General features: G+C 37.0%; 1 protein-coding gene across 1 annotated transcript; it reads right to left on the bottom strand.

The window, feature by feature from the left end:
* Window positions 1–1,469: 1,469 nt before the first annotated feature.
* LOC140171399 (uncharacterized) lies at window positions 1,470–5,443 on the bottom strand. Its single transcript, XM_072194645.1, has 2 exons — window positions 4,771–5,443; window positions 1,470–4,410 (listed from the first exon to the last, which is right to left on the bottom strand). Exons 1-2 carry the CDS (start codon window positions 5,098–5,100, stop codon window positions 1,477–1,479), a joined length of 3,264 nt encoding a protein of 1,087 aa, XP_072050746.1. The 5' UTR covers window positions 5,101–5,443; the 3' UTR covers window positions 1,470–1,476.
* Window positions 5,444–17,472: the final 12,029 nt, after the last annotated feature.

The raw sequence follows: 17,472 nt of genomic DNA, 5'->3' as shown, positions 1-17,472 counted from the left end.
TACAGAATCTTGCTGCCTTTCTCTGCACTGCCTCGATGGCTACGATGTCCTTCTTCTTGTACGGGTCCCAAGAGCAACCATCTTTGTGTAAAGTTGCATCGACTCTGCTTTTTCCGAATTTGATGGAATCAAGTTTGTTTGCGAGCCTTCGGAATGACACATACAGCGTCATGATGCATGTTTATAACATTGGCAATGATGCTGGTTAGGTTTAATATAAAATTGTGTCATTTTATTGACTTATGGACGCAGCTCGCCATCCAGTCTCACTATTTAGGTTTTCGTTAGAGTTAGGGTTAGGTTAAGGGTTATGGTTAGGGTTAAGGTTTAGGGTTATAATTAGCATGGTTATGATCTACGGCTAGGGTTAAGAATAGGGTTAGGTTTACGATATAAGCGCTGTCGAGATGATGCACGGCGGTTGTATATAAAGGCCATTGCTTTTTTACTCGGTGAATTTACCAAATGCCACCATGTCTCCAGGACAATATCCTTGATTCAAATCAATCAGATTCTTTCCAGGGAAAAGAATATTCTTCAGAGCAAACAAAGAGACTGTTTGGAACTGCTGTTGAAAGATGTTCTTAAGTTGTCCGGGGACATAGGCCTCAAATTTACCGAAAAAAAGAACTTGCAAGTCATGGTCACTTGCCTCACACATACCTGAGGGAGGTTCAATATTGCCATCGCATTTGACATCGGATTCATTGAAGACTATCTGTATTGATTGATCTTGTCCTTCGCCAATGACGTTCAGTGGCATGATACTATTCATAGTGATCTTAACCACGAGCGAATGGTCGTGATAACCGATACTAGTCCAGTCAGACGTCCCAAAGATCGTCATCGATTGTGATCTCGTGCCATACTTGAAGATGTAGTTGTCGTTGGATTCGTACGTCATGTGCAGTTGTCCATTGGCATCCGATTTGAATACCATGTTAGCTAAGGATATAGGAATTTGGTCTCTCTCTACTTTCACCCAACTCTGTAGATGATTCTGAGTGTTGCCAGAATTAAACCATTCATCTGAAACGCAGGTTTCAGGAAACGGAACATTTATTAGACCTGCTGTTGACGTGGCACCCCATTCTTTGTCTTCACCTTCGTTGTCAGCTGGTTCGGGAGAATTCAAGACCAAACCAATTCCACCATCACCAACAGCAATAGGGAGCACCTCTCGGTAGAAAATCTTGGAATTGACGATCAATGAACTCTCGTACTCGCCTGGTACTGGCTCGTCTACAGACATGTACAGATGCGTGTTAGGTTTCAATTCCCCTGTAGTAGCTATGAACAGCTGGAGTAAATCACGATCGCTAGGAGTGTGGAGAACGTTGAATTTGAATGCAGATGGTGTCAAAGACGGGAGGCCCGAGAAATCAGAAAGATCAAGAGTGCCAAGTTTGTAGAACTCGTATCCATCCGGTAAATTCATGAAAAAGGCCTGCAAGGCAGCTGCAAATTCAATCAGGTCTATTCCGGTTTCGAAATTTTCGGTGAGAATGCCCCTTCCCGTAAGTTGACTGTGACATCATGCTGGGAATCGATGTGTCCTTCCATGCTTGCCAAAGCAACATCACCTTGAATGTAACTTTCATCGGACGCTTCAATATCGTAAGATGTGATAGTAATCGGATTGCCTTCGATTTCCATGGTATACTTGTAATGACCAGACAGCACGTACATGAATACGCGGCAGTAGTCGCTGTTGTTGAGGTTGAATTGAAGTAGGGGGCAATCCAGAGTGAAATCGAGTGTTAAAAACGTTGGATATCCGTCAGGGGAAACTCCTTCTTCCGTATATTTGATCTCTCTCAGAAATTCTGGCTGTCCTTCACGATCTTCATACTGCAATCGTAGCTGTTCATTCACTTGTTCGGCTGTCATTGAGAAGACCACATCCCAGCCGCTGCATACACTCTTGCCAGACATCAAGCTCAGAACCTCTGCTGTGCTCATCGCATCAGAAGCAGATAGTGCCCTTGCTGAAGGTAGATGATGCTTTTCTGTCCCTTGACAACTGGTCTTTCGTTTCCTTCCTCTTAGCATTGCCACCTTTTGTTTCACATCTTTCACTTGTTGCATGTACGGTCGTTGCTTCTTTCTAGATCCACCAGGCATTGTCGCAGTCTCCTTTTTGGCTTTCTTTCGTTCCATGTACGGTCTTCGGAGAAGAAGCTGACGAGACCTCTGCCAGTTTCGCGCATCATTAGCATTTACATACTTCGTTTCTTTTAGCTGTGCATAGATGTGAAAAACAAGACGAATAGTCACACCTCGTGAATCGTCATCAAACACGATGCCTTCATTGCTGGGAGCTGTCGAAGGAAGACTTACACGCCATGTAGAAAACGGAGTGATATTGGAGATCTTGTTATCAAAATCTGTTGGTTTTGCTCGTTTTGGTATATATTCATGGCTGCTAGTGTCTACGTTCTGTAGGCCAGTGTAGAATCGTGAAGTTGTTTGGAATGTTAGCATCTCTCTGTCAAAGCCTCGGTCGTAGAAAGGAACTCCATCGAAATACAGCTCCGTGTAGTATTTGCCACTATTTGTTGACGAGATTCCACCTATCTCAACTTCCACGCCAGTTACACGGACGTAATTGTACGACATAAACTCGCGCTTGTTTAACGCAATGTCAAAGTTGTACCAATTGTTGTTGGTGATGCTCTCTGCTTTTACTCCCTGAACTTCGTATATGATTGGAAACTTGACTTCGCTCGGTGTCGGCTGAACATTCAGACCGTCGTTGATGCTCATCGATTGCTTCAAAATGGTCTGTTGTAAGTTCAGCAAAGTAAAGGAACCGATTGGTGTTGGAGGTCGGAGATACTCATACTGTAAAGCCCTGTCCTGTAGAACGATGGTGTTGGCAAGTGTCATCAACATCTGCCGCTGGAAGAAAATCAGTTGTCCAGAGAGCCCAACCAGATCGATATTGGCGACATCAAGATCTTCCGGTTTTGCGCTTAAATCCACCTTCAAGTCTTCCAGACGTTCTTCTTGCATCTTAGCAAGTTCAAGCTGTTGTTCGGCTCCAGACAAATCTGCACAAATTTGTTGCACTGTATCTTGACATTGAATGAGATTTTTTCCTCGAAGAACCAACACAGCGAAGGCAGCAGAAACATCGTTCTTCTCACTTATGTCGGGTCCAGTAGCGAGAGTAGCTTCCATTTGTACCTCCATTTCATCCCATTCGAGTGCAGTAGGCATATCTAATCCATCGAGTCCAGCAGCATCTAAAGCGTCGATAACCTGTTGTGGATCGTCCGGTAATTCCTCAAATTTTTTGTAGGTCTTGATTACAGCATCGAGGATATCTACAGCCTTTTGTATTTTCTGCACTGTTCTACCGAGAGATTCCAGTGCCTCAATGGAACCAGATGGAGTGATAAAGGCAAACCCCAATGTAAAGAGGCTTATGCAAATGTCGAAACATGCCTTGATCATTTGTTCATTCACCCATTCTTTAACTGCCTCTTTGTACCTCTCAATACTGTCTTCAACTACTGTACGTTGTTCAGATAGTTTAGCATTCATCTCATCCATTTGGCTGAGAGCTTGATCCAACTCCTTCTTCTTATCGTCAATGATTTGAGAATACATTGCTGCTATGTCTTTCTGATAATCTGCTTGGGCACTGATGTACTCTTCTAAGAGTTTACCTGAATTGATGATGTTCTGGTTTATCTCATCTTGTCGCTCAATTTCCCGCTCTTCTGCTTTTCTGGCTCGGATCTGATTTTGGAAGTCTGTCAGCTTAAGAGATGCTGTCTCGAGGACGTTCTGAACATTGGTGACAACATCTTTGTAAGCATCGTACTTGAGATATGGTATGGGCACGCCAGCATTACATGGGCTTGCTGTCACTTTTGCAAGGTATATTGCTCTTGCTTGAAGGGCACATAATTCTTGGGACTGATTCTCACTACTTAATATATCAGCTAACCAAAGTAGAAAACCCTGCATTACCTTTCGCGCTGGATTATCTTTGTCGTTTGATTGCAACACATAATTCAGGCGAGCTGCTGCAGCGCAAAGTCCAAACTGAATATCAGTAATGCGCTCTTCTTTGATGTTATCTGGCGGAGAGCTACGCACATCTTTCACGACTGATACCTTACCCTCTTGGTATTCGAATACCAAGCCATTCATGACGACAAACGACTCCCCACTGTCAGTACTACAAGCTCGTAGTCCTCCATAGAATTCACCGCAAGACAGTCGCCCGGCTTTGAATTCGTTGTAAGCTGCATCGCTAAGCTTCAGATTGGGTGGTTCTGCGCAAGCAGTGCTTCCTCCAACTGATATGATGTAGGACAAAAAGGTGACCGTTGACAACCCAGGAACCTGGATAGTTCTGCCACTGTCAGTCTCACCTCCACTTGAAGCAGACAGGATCTGTAAAACATAATGAAGTTTATATTGTGATTTCAAAAAATACATAATTATAGAGCATTCATAGATTGATCTCTCCTTATTTAAAACAATTCTAGCATGAATCAAAACCTTAAAAAAATCATAGATGATTAACTTTCTAAATTCATTATTTTTACCAATAATAAAATCGAAATTTCAATTTTTTGACGAGGAAAACCAGGACAATGACGTTGTAGCCTATAGGCTGTTATATTATATGCAGATTGTCCCACTATTCATTGAGTGGACTGCGGGCCAGGAATAACCTGTGCCGTTATCATATTGCTCTTTCGCTTAAAAATTTAAACATCAATAATAATGAGTATGAGTATATAAACTTACCTGAAGAGCATTTGCAAAGATGCTGAACTCTTGCACTAACTCAGGAAACTGCAATTTGATGTCGCTGAAATCAATAAGTTCTTGCCACATAGCAACAGTGGGAGTTGCAAGAGTGGAAAGTAGACCGTCTCCATCTAGAGGATCGTTGCAGTCTTTGAACACCTCGTCGAGATCGTATGGACAGTTGTTGCTGAAGTATGGAGCCACACCTGAACCACCAGCGTATTTAGCATACATAGCTCCCGCGAAGACCCGGCGCCAGATTTTCTTGCGATCATATCCTGAGAAGATTTCCACTGAGGCCAGTTCGGTTAATATTACCGCTGTCATCTTCAAAACGTCGTTTGCATTGACTGAATCAGGACTGATGTATGGTGTAAAGATACTATCGGTTTCAGTGTAGGTGTCATCTTTCCAAAGACCTTTTGCAAGGATGTTGTCTAATTCAGGATCTCTACTTGCTATACCTATTGTCCCAATAGCAGCAGTGTAACCGTATCCAAGATCATTTTTTGGCGCGGTGAAGATCGCAAATGCTTCAGAACCTGGTCCACTGGTGTGATTATTTGGATTTTCGTAGGCCTTTACGATCCGCTCGTATTCAGTCTCATTATAGGCAAATACTTGGAAGAGGCAATCGCCGATGTTAACACTGGACACGAAATGGGATCCGAATGTTCATGTATGTAGTTACTCCATTTCCGGAGGTTCTGCGCCCGAGCGCAAAACCTCCAAAACCGGAGGTTCTGCGTATAACGTGCGCAGAAACTCCGTTTTTTGGAGGTTTTGCGCATGGACGACAGTGACTATTATTAGCCTATAGTTAATAAACCACCACAGCGTGCGCAAAACCTCCAAAATCGGAGTTTCTGCGCCCGTCGCAAAACCTCCGATATTGGAGTTTTTGCGTATCAAAACTAACATTATAATAAATGTTTAAACATGCTTAACTTCATTACTTTTAGTATACGCAAAACCTCCAAAATCGAAGTTTTTGCGCCCGTCGCAAAACCTCCGATATTGGAGTTTTTGCGTATCAAAACTAATGTTATAAAAATTGTTTAAACATGCTTAACTTCATTACTTTTAGTATACGCAAAACCTCCAAAATCGGAGTTTTTGCGCCCGTCGCAAAACCTCCGATATTGGAGTTTTTGCGTATCAAAACTAATATTATAATAAATGTTTAAACATGCTTAAACTTCATTACTTTTAGTATACGCAAAACCTCCAAAATCGGAGTTTTTGCGCCCGTCGCAAAACCTCCGATATTGGAGTTTTGCGTATCAAAACTAATATTATAATAAATGTTTAAACATGCTTAACTTCATTACTTTTAGTATACGCAAAACCTCCAAAATCGGAGTTTTTGCGCCCGTCGCAAAACCTCCGATATTGGAGTTTTTGCGTATCAAAACTAATGTTATAAAAATTGTTTAAACATGCTTAACTTCATTACTTTTAGTATACGCAAAACCTCCAAAATCGGAGTTTTTGCGCCCGTCGCAAACCGTATCAAAACTAATATTATAATAAATGTTTAAACATGCTTAACTTCATTACTTTTAGTATACGCAAAACCTCCAAAATCGGAGTTTTTGCGCCCGTCGCAAAACCTCCGATATTGGAGTTTTTGCGTATCAAAACTAATATTATAATAAATGTTTAAACATGCTTAACTTCATTACTTTTAGTATACGCAAAACCTCCAAAATCGGAGTTTTTGCGCCCGTCGCAAAAACCTCCGATATTGGAGTTTTTGCGTATCAAAACTAATGTTATAAAAATTGTTTAAACATGCTTAACTTCATTACTTTTAGTATACGCAAAACCTCCAAAATCTGAGTTTTTGCGCCCGTCGCAAAACCTCCGATATTGGAGTTTTTGCGTATCAAAACTAATATTATAATAAATGTTTAAACATGCTTAACTTCATTACTTTTAGTATACGCAAAACCTCCAAAATCGGAGTTTTTGCGCCCGTCGCAAAACCTCCGATATTGGAGTTTTTGCGTATCAAAACTAATGTTATAAAATTGTTTAAACATGCTTAATCTTAATTACTTTTAGTAATAGTATACGCAAAAACTCCAAAATCGGAAAACCTCCATTTTTTAAATTGAATATATCGGACCCTTGAAACGTCGATAATGTATTCAAGTCATTACAATTGAGAAATCTTTTGTCGGTATATGTGATGCAACCTCATTGAATTAGTCATTCATGCAGCACTTTTAAGTTTCATGAAAGTTTTGGCAAATATAAAAAGAAAGGGGAAATATTGTTCAGATTTAACCAAAAAAATAATGATAAATAAAGGATAATAAAACATATTTCAAGTTGAATTAAATGGTGGATTTGCGTATCCACACGAATAGCATAATTATATATTTAAACTTCCGAAATGTAATATACTTTTAAACATGCTTAATCTTAATTACTTTTAGTATACGCAAAACCTCCAAAATCGGAGTTTTTTGCGCCCGTCGTAAAACCTCCGATATTGGAGTTTTGCGTATCAAAACTAATGTTATAAAAATTGTTTAAACATGCTTAACTTCATTACTTTTAGTATACGCAAAACCTCCAAAATCGGAGTTTTTGCGCCCGTCGCAAAACCTCCGATATTGGAGTTTTTGCGTATCAAAACTAATATTATAATAAATGTTTAAACATGCTTAACTTCATTACTTTTAGTATACGCAAAACCTCCAAAATCGGAGTTTTTGCGCCTGTCGCAAAACCTCCGATATTGGAGTTTTTGCGTATCAAAACTAATGTTATAAAAATTGTTTAAACATGCTTAACTTCATTACTTTTAGTATACGCAAAACCTCCAAAATCTGAGTTTTTGCGCCCGTCGCAAAACCTCCGATATTGGAGTTTTTGCGTATCAAAACTAATATTATAATAAATGTTTAAACATGCTTAACTTCATTACTTTTAGTATACGCAAAACCTCCAAAATCGGAGTTTTTGCGCCCGTCGTAAAACCTCCGATATTGGAGTTTTTGCGTATCAAAACTAATGTTATAAAATTGTTTAAACATGCTTAATCTTAATTACTTTTAGTAATAGTATACGCAAAAACTCCAAAATCGGAAAACCTCCATTTTTTAAAATTGAATATATCGGACCCCTTGAAACGTCGATAATGTATTCAAGTCATTACAATTGAGAAATCTTTTGTCGGTATATGTGATGCAACCTCATTGAAACCTCAATAATATATTCAAGTCATTGCAATTGGGACATCATTTGTCAATATACGTGTGATCTGCCGACAATAAACACCGCTGAGTTTCCTATTCACCTTGGCTTCTCTTATAGGAGAGTAAGACGCTCTTTATGGGATTAGCTTATAAGACGTTCTTTATGGCAACAATTATTCCTACTTTACCCAAGGTTATTTAGGATAAGCCAAAGTTTATCGACGTTCTTTTGAATTAGTCATTCATGCAGCACTTTTAAGTTTCATGAAAGTTTTGGCAAATAAAAAGAAAGGGGAAATATTGTTCAGATTTAACCAAAAAAATAATGATAAATAAAGGATAATAAAACATATTTCAAGTTGAATTAAATGGTGGATTTGCGTATCCACACGAATAGCATAATTATATATTTAAACTTCCGAAATGTAATATACTTTTAAACATGCTTAATCTTAATTACTTTTAGTATACGCAAAACCTCCAAAATCGGAGTTTTTGCGCCCGTCATAAAACCTCCGATATTGGAGTTTTGCGTATCAAAACTAATGTTATAAAAATTGTTTAAACATGCTTAACTTCATTACTTTAGTATACGCAAAACCTCCAAAATCGGAGTTTTTGCGCCCGTCGCTATTCCTCCGATATTGGAGTTTTTGCGTATCAAAACTAATATTATAATAAATGTTTAAACATGCTTAACTTCATTACTTTTAGTATACGCAAAACCTCCAAAATCGGAGTTTTTGCGCCCGTCGCAAAACCTCCGATATTGGAGTTTTTGCGTATCAAAACTAATGTTATAAAAATTGTTTAAACATGCTTAACTTCATTACTTTTAGTATACGCAAAACCTCCAAAATCTGAGTTTTTGCGCCCGTCGCAAAACCTCCGATATTGGAGTTTTTGCGTATCAAAACTAATATTATAATAAATGTTTAAACATGCTTAACTTCATTACTTTTAGTATACGCAAAACCTCCAAAATCGGAGTTTTTGCGCCCGTCGCAAAACCTCCGATATTGGAGTTTTTGCGTATCAAAACTAATGTTATAAAATTGTTTAAACATGCTTAATCTTAATTACTTTTAGTAATAGTATACGCAAAAACTCCAAAATCGGAAAACCTCCATTTTTTAAAATTGAATATATCGGACCCCTTGAAACGTCGATAATGTATTCAAGTCATTACAATTGAGAAATCTTTTGTCGGTATATGTGATGCAACCTCATTGAAACCTCAATAATATATTCAAGTCATTGCAATTGGGACATCATTTGTCAATATACGTGTGATCTGCCGACAATAAACACCGCTAATGAGTTTCCTATTCACCTTGGCTTCTCTTATAGGAGAGTAAGACGCTCTTTATGGGATTAGCTTATAAGACGTTCTTTATGGCAACAATTATTCCTACTTTACCCAAGGTTATTTAGGATAAGCCAAAGTTTATCGACGTTCTTTTGAATTAGTCATTCATGCAGCACTTTTAAGTTTCATGAAAGTTTTGGCAAATATAAAAAGAAAGGGGAAATATTGTTCAGATTTAACCAAAAAAATAATGATAAATAAAGGATAATAAAACATATTTCAAGTTGAATTAAATGGTGGATTTGCGTATCCACACGAATAGCATAATTATATATTTAAACTTCCGAAATGTAATATACTTTTAAACATGCTTAATCTTAATTACTTTTAGTATACGCAAAACCTCCAAAATCGGAGTTTTTGCGCCCGTCGCAAAACCTCCGATATTGGAGTTTTTGCGTATCAAAACTAATGTTATAAAAATTGTTTAAACATGCTTAACTTCATTACTTTTAGTATACGCAAAACCTCCAAAATCGGAGTTTTGCGCCCGTCGCTAAAACCTCCGATATTGGAGTTTTTGCGTATCAAAACTAATATTATAATAAATGTTTAAACATGCTTAACTTCATTACTTTTAGTATACGCAAAACCTCCAAAATCGGAGTTTTTGCGCCCGTCGCAAAACCTCCGATATTGGAGTTTTTGCGTATCAAAACTAATGTTATAAAAATTGTTTAAACATGCTTAACTTCATTACTTTTAGTATACGCAAAACCTCCAAAATCTGAGTTTTTGCGCCCGTCGCAAAACCTCCGATATTGGAGTTTTTGCGTATCAAAACTAATATTATAATAAATGTTTAAACATGCTTAACTTCATTACTTTTAGTATACGCAAAACCTCCAAAATCGGAGTTTTTGCGCATCAAAACTAATGTTATAAAATTGTTTAAACATGCTTAATCTTAATTACTTTTAGTAATAGTATACGCAAAACTCCAAAATCGGAAAACCTCCATTTTTTAAATTGAATATATCGGACCCCTTGAAACGTCGATAATGTATTCAAGTCATTACAATTGAGAAATCTTTTGTCGGTATATGTGATGCAACCTCATTGAAACCTCAATAATATATTCAAGTCATTGCAATTGGGACATCATTTGTCAATATACGTGTGATCTGCCGACAATAAACACCGCTGAGTTTCCTATTCACCTTGGCTTCTCTTATAGGAGAGTAAGACGCTCTTTATGGGATTAGCTTATAAGACGTTCTTTATGGCAACAATTATTCCTACTTTACCCAAGGTTATTTAGGATAAGCCAAAGTTTATCGACGTTCTTTTGAATTAGTCATTCATGCAGCACTTTTAAGTTTCATGAAAGTTTTGGCAAATATAAAAAGAAAGGGGAAATATTGTTCAGATTTAACCAAAAAAATAATGATAAATAAAGGATAATAAAACATATTTCAAGTTGAATTAAATGGTGGATTTGCGTATCCACACGAATAGCATAATTATATATTTAAACTTCCGAAATGTAATATACTTTTAAACATGCTTAATCTTAATTACTTTTAGTATACGCAAAACCTCCAAAATCGGAGTTTTTGCGCCCGTCGCAAAACCTCCGATATTGGAGTTTTTACGTATCAAAACTAATGTTATAAAAATTGTTTAAACATGCTTAACTTCATTACTTTTAGTATACGCAAAACCTCCAAAATCGGAGTTTTTGCGCCCGTCGCAAAACCTCCGATATTGGAGTTTTTGCGTATCAAAACTAATATTATAATAAATGTTTAAACATGCTTAACTTCATTACTTTTAGTATACGCAAAACCTCCAAAATCGGAGTTTTTGCGCCCGTCGCAAAACCTCCGATATTGGAGTTTTTGCGTATCAAAACTAATGTTATAAAAATTGTTTAAACATGCTTAACTTCATTACTTTTAGTATACGCAAAACCTCCAAAATCGGAGGTTTTGCGCCCGTCGCAAAACCTCCGATATTGGAGTTTTTGCGTATCAAAACTAATATTATAATAAATGTTTAAACATGCTTAACTTCATTACTTTTAGTATACGCAAAACCTCCAAAATCGGAGTTTTTGCGCCCGTCGCAAAACCTCCGATATTGGAGTTTTTGCGTATCAAAACTAATGTTATAAAATTGAATACCTGAGTGGAAGAAGGGCCCAACTCCATCAAAACTGTTTTTGAGATATTAAGGAAAAACTTAAAATATTTGGACAAGTTTTATAGGCAGAACGTTTTCATCTTCAGTGGACCTTTAATACATGAATATACAATATTACATACATTCAAAATTAAATATGATGTTTCCATGGCAACGATACAGGTCTTAATACGAGCTGGAGTTGGGCCCTTCTTCCACTAATATACTGCAAGTGCCAGTTTCGTAAGCAGATGTGTTATAAATAGAATAGAAATTTGGTAATTATCCATTAATTGCACAAGTAGAAGCATGTCAAGAAAGTTTATTGTAGTAAAAAGCAGATTTCATGGATGAACAAAATTCGTGTTTAACCCAGTATTTGTGGAAGAAGGGCCCAACTCCATGGAGTTGGGCCTTTCTTCCATGAAAACCATGATTAAGTGTACTTGAAAGACTATTTGGAGCGTTGATTTTGGCTCATCTTTCACACACAAGGAAGAACAATCTGCTGGCAATGAAACTCATTTTTGTAAAAAATTGGAGTTGGGCCCTTCTTCCACTCAGGTATTCAATTGTTTAAACATGCTTAATCTTAATTACTTTTAGTAATAGTATACGCAAAAACTCCAAAATCGGAAAACCTCAATTTTTTAAATTGAATATATCGGACCCCTTGAAACGTCGATAATGTATTCAAGTCATTACAATTGAGAAATCTTTGAGTTTTTGCGTATACTAAAAGTAATTAAGATTAAGCATGTTTAAAAGTATTACATTTCGGAAGTTTAAATATTATTATGCTATTCGTGTGGATACGCAAATCCACCATTTAATTCAACTTGAAATATGTATTATTATCCTCTATTTTATCATTATTTTTTTGGTGAAATCTTAACAATATTTTCCCTTTCTTTTTATATTTGCCAAAAACTTTCATGAAACTTAAAAGTGCTGCATGAATGACTAATTCAAAAGAACGTCGATAAACTTTGGCTTATCCTAAATAACCTTGGGTAAAGTAGGAATAATTGTTGCCATAAAGAGCGTCTTATAAGCTAATCCCATAAAGAGCGTCTTACTCTCCTATAAGATAAGCCAAGGTGAATAGGAAACTTATAGCGGTGTTTATTGTCGGCGGATCACACGTACCGACAAATGATCTCCCAATTGCAATGACTTGAATACATTATCGACGTTTCAAGGGGTCCGATATATTCAATACCAGGTCTGTCACCCCCACAAAAAAAAATCTCATCCGATTTTGGAGTATTTGCGTATATACTAAAAAAATTGAGGTTTTCCGATTTTGGAGTTAGGGCTGGGGTATGAACGTTTGGACAGTATTTATTTTGGGACATTAGAGCACATCAGACATATCGAATTGCATTCTGAATACGAAGAATGTCATTCTGATATCAAATAATTTTGATTTTTGAATTTCGCAATTTAATACACATTTTATGGCAAATCATTAAAAATTGATATTTTTGATATTTAACAGTACTTGAAGTAAACTTTATAAATCTGATGATTTATATTTAAAGTGTATGTAGGTGGGATGAAAAATTGAAAATTTTGACCTTTCGTATTGAAGATATGGAATTTTTTCCCCAAAACACCAAAAAAAATTAGGTCTTTTTGGGAAAAAAATCCATATCTTCAAATGAAAGGTCAAAATTTTCAATTGACCGTCGGCTTTTCCTCCCTGCTACATACACTTTAAGAATATATCATTAGATTTATATAATTTACTTCGAGGACTGTCATATATCAAAAATTTGAAAAATATCAAATTTTTATAATTTGTCATAAAATTTATATTATATTGTGATTTTCAAAAAATGAAAATTATTTGATATCAGAAAGACATTCTGCGTATTCAGAATGCAATTCGATAGGTCTGAGGTGCTCTCATGTCCCACAAAAAATACTGTTGAAACGCCATAAACGCTCATTCTAGATCCCTTAAACAATTTTTATAACATTGTTTTGATACGCAAAACTCCAATATCGGAGGTTTTAGGATCGGCGCAAAAAACTCCGATTTTGGAGTTTTTGCGTATACTAAAAGTAATTAAGATTAAGCATGTTTAAACAATTTTTATAACATTAGTTTTGATACGCAAAAACTCCAATATTAGTTTTGATACGCAAAAACTCCGATTTTGGAGTTTTTGCGTATACTAAAAGTAATTAAGATTAAGCATGTTTAAACAATTTTTATAACATTAGCTTTGATACGCAAAAACTCCAATATCGGAGGTTTTGCGCCCGGCGCAAAAACTCCGATTTTGGAGTTTTTGCGTATACTAAAAGTAATTAAGATTAAGCATGTTTAAACAATTTTTATAACATTGTTTTGATACGCAAAACTCCAATATCGGAGGTTTTAGACGGGCGCAAAAACTCCGATTTTGGAGTTTTTGCGTATACTAAAAGTAATTAAGATTAAGCATGTTTAAAAGTATTACATTTCGGAAGTTTAAATATTATTATGCTATTCGTGTGAATACGCAAATCCACCATTTAATTCAACTTGAAATATGTTTTATTATCCTCTATTTTATCATTATTTTTTGGTGAAATCTTAACAATATTTCCCTTTCTTTTTATATTTGCCAAAAACTTTCATGAAACTTAAAAGTGCTGCATGAATGACTAATTCAAAAGAACGTCGATAAACTTTGGCTTATCCTAAATAACCTTGGGTAAAGTAGGAATAATTGTTGCCATAAAGAGCGTCTTATAAGCTAATCCCATAAAGAGCGTCTTACTCTCCTATAAGATAAGCCAAGGTGAATAGGAAACTCATTAGCGGTGTTTATTGTCGGCAGATCACACGTATATTGACAAATGATGTCCCAATTGCAATGAGTTGAATATATTATTGAGGTTTCAATGAGGTTGCATCATATACCGACAAAAGATTTCTCAATTGTAATGACTTGAATACATTATCGACGTTTCAAGGGGTCCGATATATTCAATTAAAAAAAATGGAGGTTTTTCGATTTTGGAGTTTTTGCGTATACTACTACTAAAAGTAATGAAGTTAAGCATGTTTAAACAATTTTTATAACATTAGTTTTGATACGCAAAAACTCCAATATCGGAGGTTTTGCGACCGGCGCAAAAACTCCGATTTTGGAGTTTTTGCGTATACTAAAAGTAATGAAGTTAAGCATGTTTAAACAATTTTTATAACATTAGTTTTGATACGCAAAAACTCCAATATCGGAGGTTTTATGACGGGCGCAAAAACTCCGATTTTGGAGGTTTTGCGTATACTAAAAGTAATGAAGTTAAGCATGTTTAAACAATTTTTATAACATTAGTTTTGATACGCAAAAACTCCAATATCGGAGGTTTTGCGACGGGCGCAAAAACTCCGATTCTGGAGGTTTTGCGCACGTTGTGGTGGTTTATTAACTATAATAATAGTCACTGTCGTCCATGCGCAAAACCTCCAAAACCGGAGTTTCTGCGCACGTTATACGCAGAACCTCCGGTTTTGGAGGTTTTGCGCTCGGGCGCAGAACCTCCGGAAATGGAGTAACTTCATACCTCGAAAAAGTTAATATAATTATATTAGTGACAGTAAAAGTAAAGTGGCTTATATTATTGAATGCAACATATCATAATGTCATAATTGTATTGGCACTTCAGTACTGAACAATTCTGATTTTAGAATCTGCCAGTTTATTAATCGCGAAATTCCAGGTTAAAAATAGACTATGGACATTCAATTAAAAACGTGATTTTGAACAGGCAAATCTCCCTAACACTCACACTGTCAATCATACTTGTTTATCAATCAAATTTAACCGCAAGCAAATACAAGACGCGCTCATTGACTTACTGACGCGTTCATGCAATTACACAACACAAAGGCGGCGTAGGCCACATACTTGTGTACCATGTAGTTATTAATGGTAATGACAGGTACCCGGAGGATTTAAACCATAACGAGATCTGGGCGACCAATCACAAGCCAGATCCATTTAAAGATGCATTACATCATCGCCAATTTTAGTAGGCCAGATTTCCGACAATCTCATCCATAGAAGCTCATAGACAGCCGTGTTAAGCATGTAAACCGCAATCCAATGTCAGTAGTCCACTTGGGAAGCTAACAAACAGAGGGAGTAGGGTGACTGAAAAGATCAGATGTGAAAATCTATCAATTGTGCACACATTAATTAAATCAGAGTTTTAAGCTTAAATACAATATCCAGAGTATGCACAATGGGCAAGTGGACTACGGGGTAGTCTACCCCAATAACAGCATGTTTTCCGGCCAAATAGGGCAAAATGGTAATTTTTTTCGCGCTTCGCGCGCATTCAAATAACAAAATTCATGTTGATCTAGGGCTAAAATAGTATCAAATTGAATTTTCTCGCGTGCTTTGCGCGCAAATGTCCTTGCAATATGGGAACAAAATATGTTAGTCCCCCTCTATATTATACGTAAACCAAAACTTGGCCACTGACTTGAGTACACATGCCTTCCTCGGCACTTGAGTTCGGGGCCTCCAAATTTTGGCCTGACCCAGGGCCCCCATAAGGTAAATCCCTGCCTGGTTAGAAGGGCCCGTACTGCTCCTTGTCCATGGGCCCCTGATGCTCTTGCTACGCCCCTGGACATGGACCTAGTGGGACATGGACCTAGTGGGACATGGCCTAAGTGGGACATGGCCCTAGTGGGACATGGACCTAATTGGACATGGCCTAAGTGGGACATGGCCTAAGTGGGACATGGCCCTAGTGGGAATGACCTAAGTGGGACATGGCTAAGTGGGACATGGACTAAGTGGGACATGGCCCAAGTGGGACATGGACTAAGTGAGATTGGACTAACTGGGTCTGGACAAAGTGGGATTTGGACCAAATGGGATTGGACTAAGTGGGATTGGACCAAATGGGATTGGACCAAGTGGGAAATGCCGGGTGCAAAGTATACAGTTTTGGAAAGGAAATTGGTCAAGGTTAAGTGTAATTTTTTTTTTTTTTTTGCCTAAAATTTTTTTTAAAAAGGAAAAATCAGAAATTGTGCTGGGTGTGTGTGTGAGGGGGGGGGTGTTTTGTTGTTGTTGTTTTTGGACATTTATACATTACATTCCAGGAAGGTTTTTATTTTTCATTTTTGGATATTGGCTTTAATTTTTGAATTATTGACCAAATTAGACCAAAAATGTATTTTCACCATTTTGACTAAAACAAGTACTTTTTATATCGAGAAAGTACAAATTTAAACAAAGTTCTCACGACTTACATTGCGGAGGTTGGTGGCCTGCGACCAGCATGCACTGGTCTTCAATGCCGACTGATATCATGATATTGATTTTGTTGGTAGCGGGAGATTGGGTCATCTGACCGGAAGTAGCAACGGATGAATGGATGACCGAGTCATAGGTGGGTGGGAGGTGGTGGCGCCCCTTGTCTCTGTTAAGATCACTCTCATTGCGTTTGATATATATCTTCCTTGACGCCTCTGCGAAACCAGTTCTCTTCCCTGTCCAAAAAAGTACTTTTTAGTCGAAAATTGGCCTTGGTCAATAACAACATACGGCCAATATCCAAAAAAAAAAAAAAAAAGAAGAAGAAAAAAAAAAAAAAATGAAAATGAAAACCCGACTCGCACATTACCGGTATGCACCCATTTCAAACATGTTGCTTATTCAATGTTTTGGCACATTTACTACATTCCGAATGTCTCCAGGAAACGTTCCACCTTTTGCATGTTTTGTGCAAAATCAAAAAGCAAAAAAATTGATCAATCATGTCAATAATCGAATTACTTTTTCGCCTGGAACTGTACTTTTAATAACAATACAAATCGGATGTGGTATTATAATACCAAATCTAATCACCATGGAATTCACCATATCCCGTCCAGCTCACATTGGGCGCCACATTCCTTTTTTAAAGGAATTTTTATTGAGAAGTGACGCTACAAAGTTGTACGATGTATTTTATCATTTTACCAATATTCAATGC

Source organism: Amphiura filiformis, chromosome 15 (assembly GCF_039555335.1).
Source record: "Amphiura filiformis chromosome 15, Afil_fr2py, whole genome shotgun sequence".
Classification (NCBI taxonomy): domain Eukaryota; kingdom Metazoa; phylum Echinodermata; class Ophiuroidea; order Amphilepidida; family Amphiuridae; genus Amphiura; species Amphiura filiformis.
This window is presented reverse-complemented; position numbering and strand designations above follow the sequence as displayed.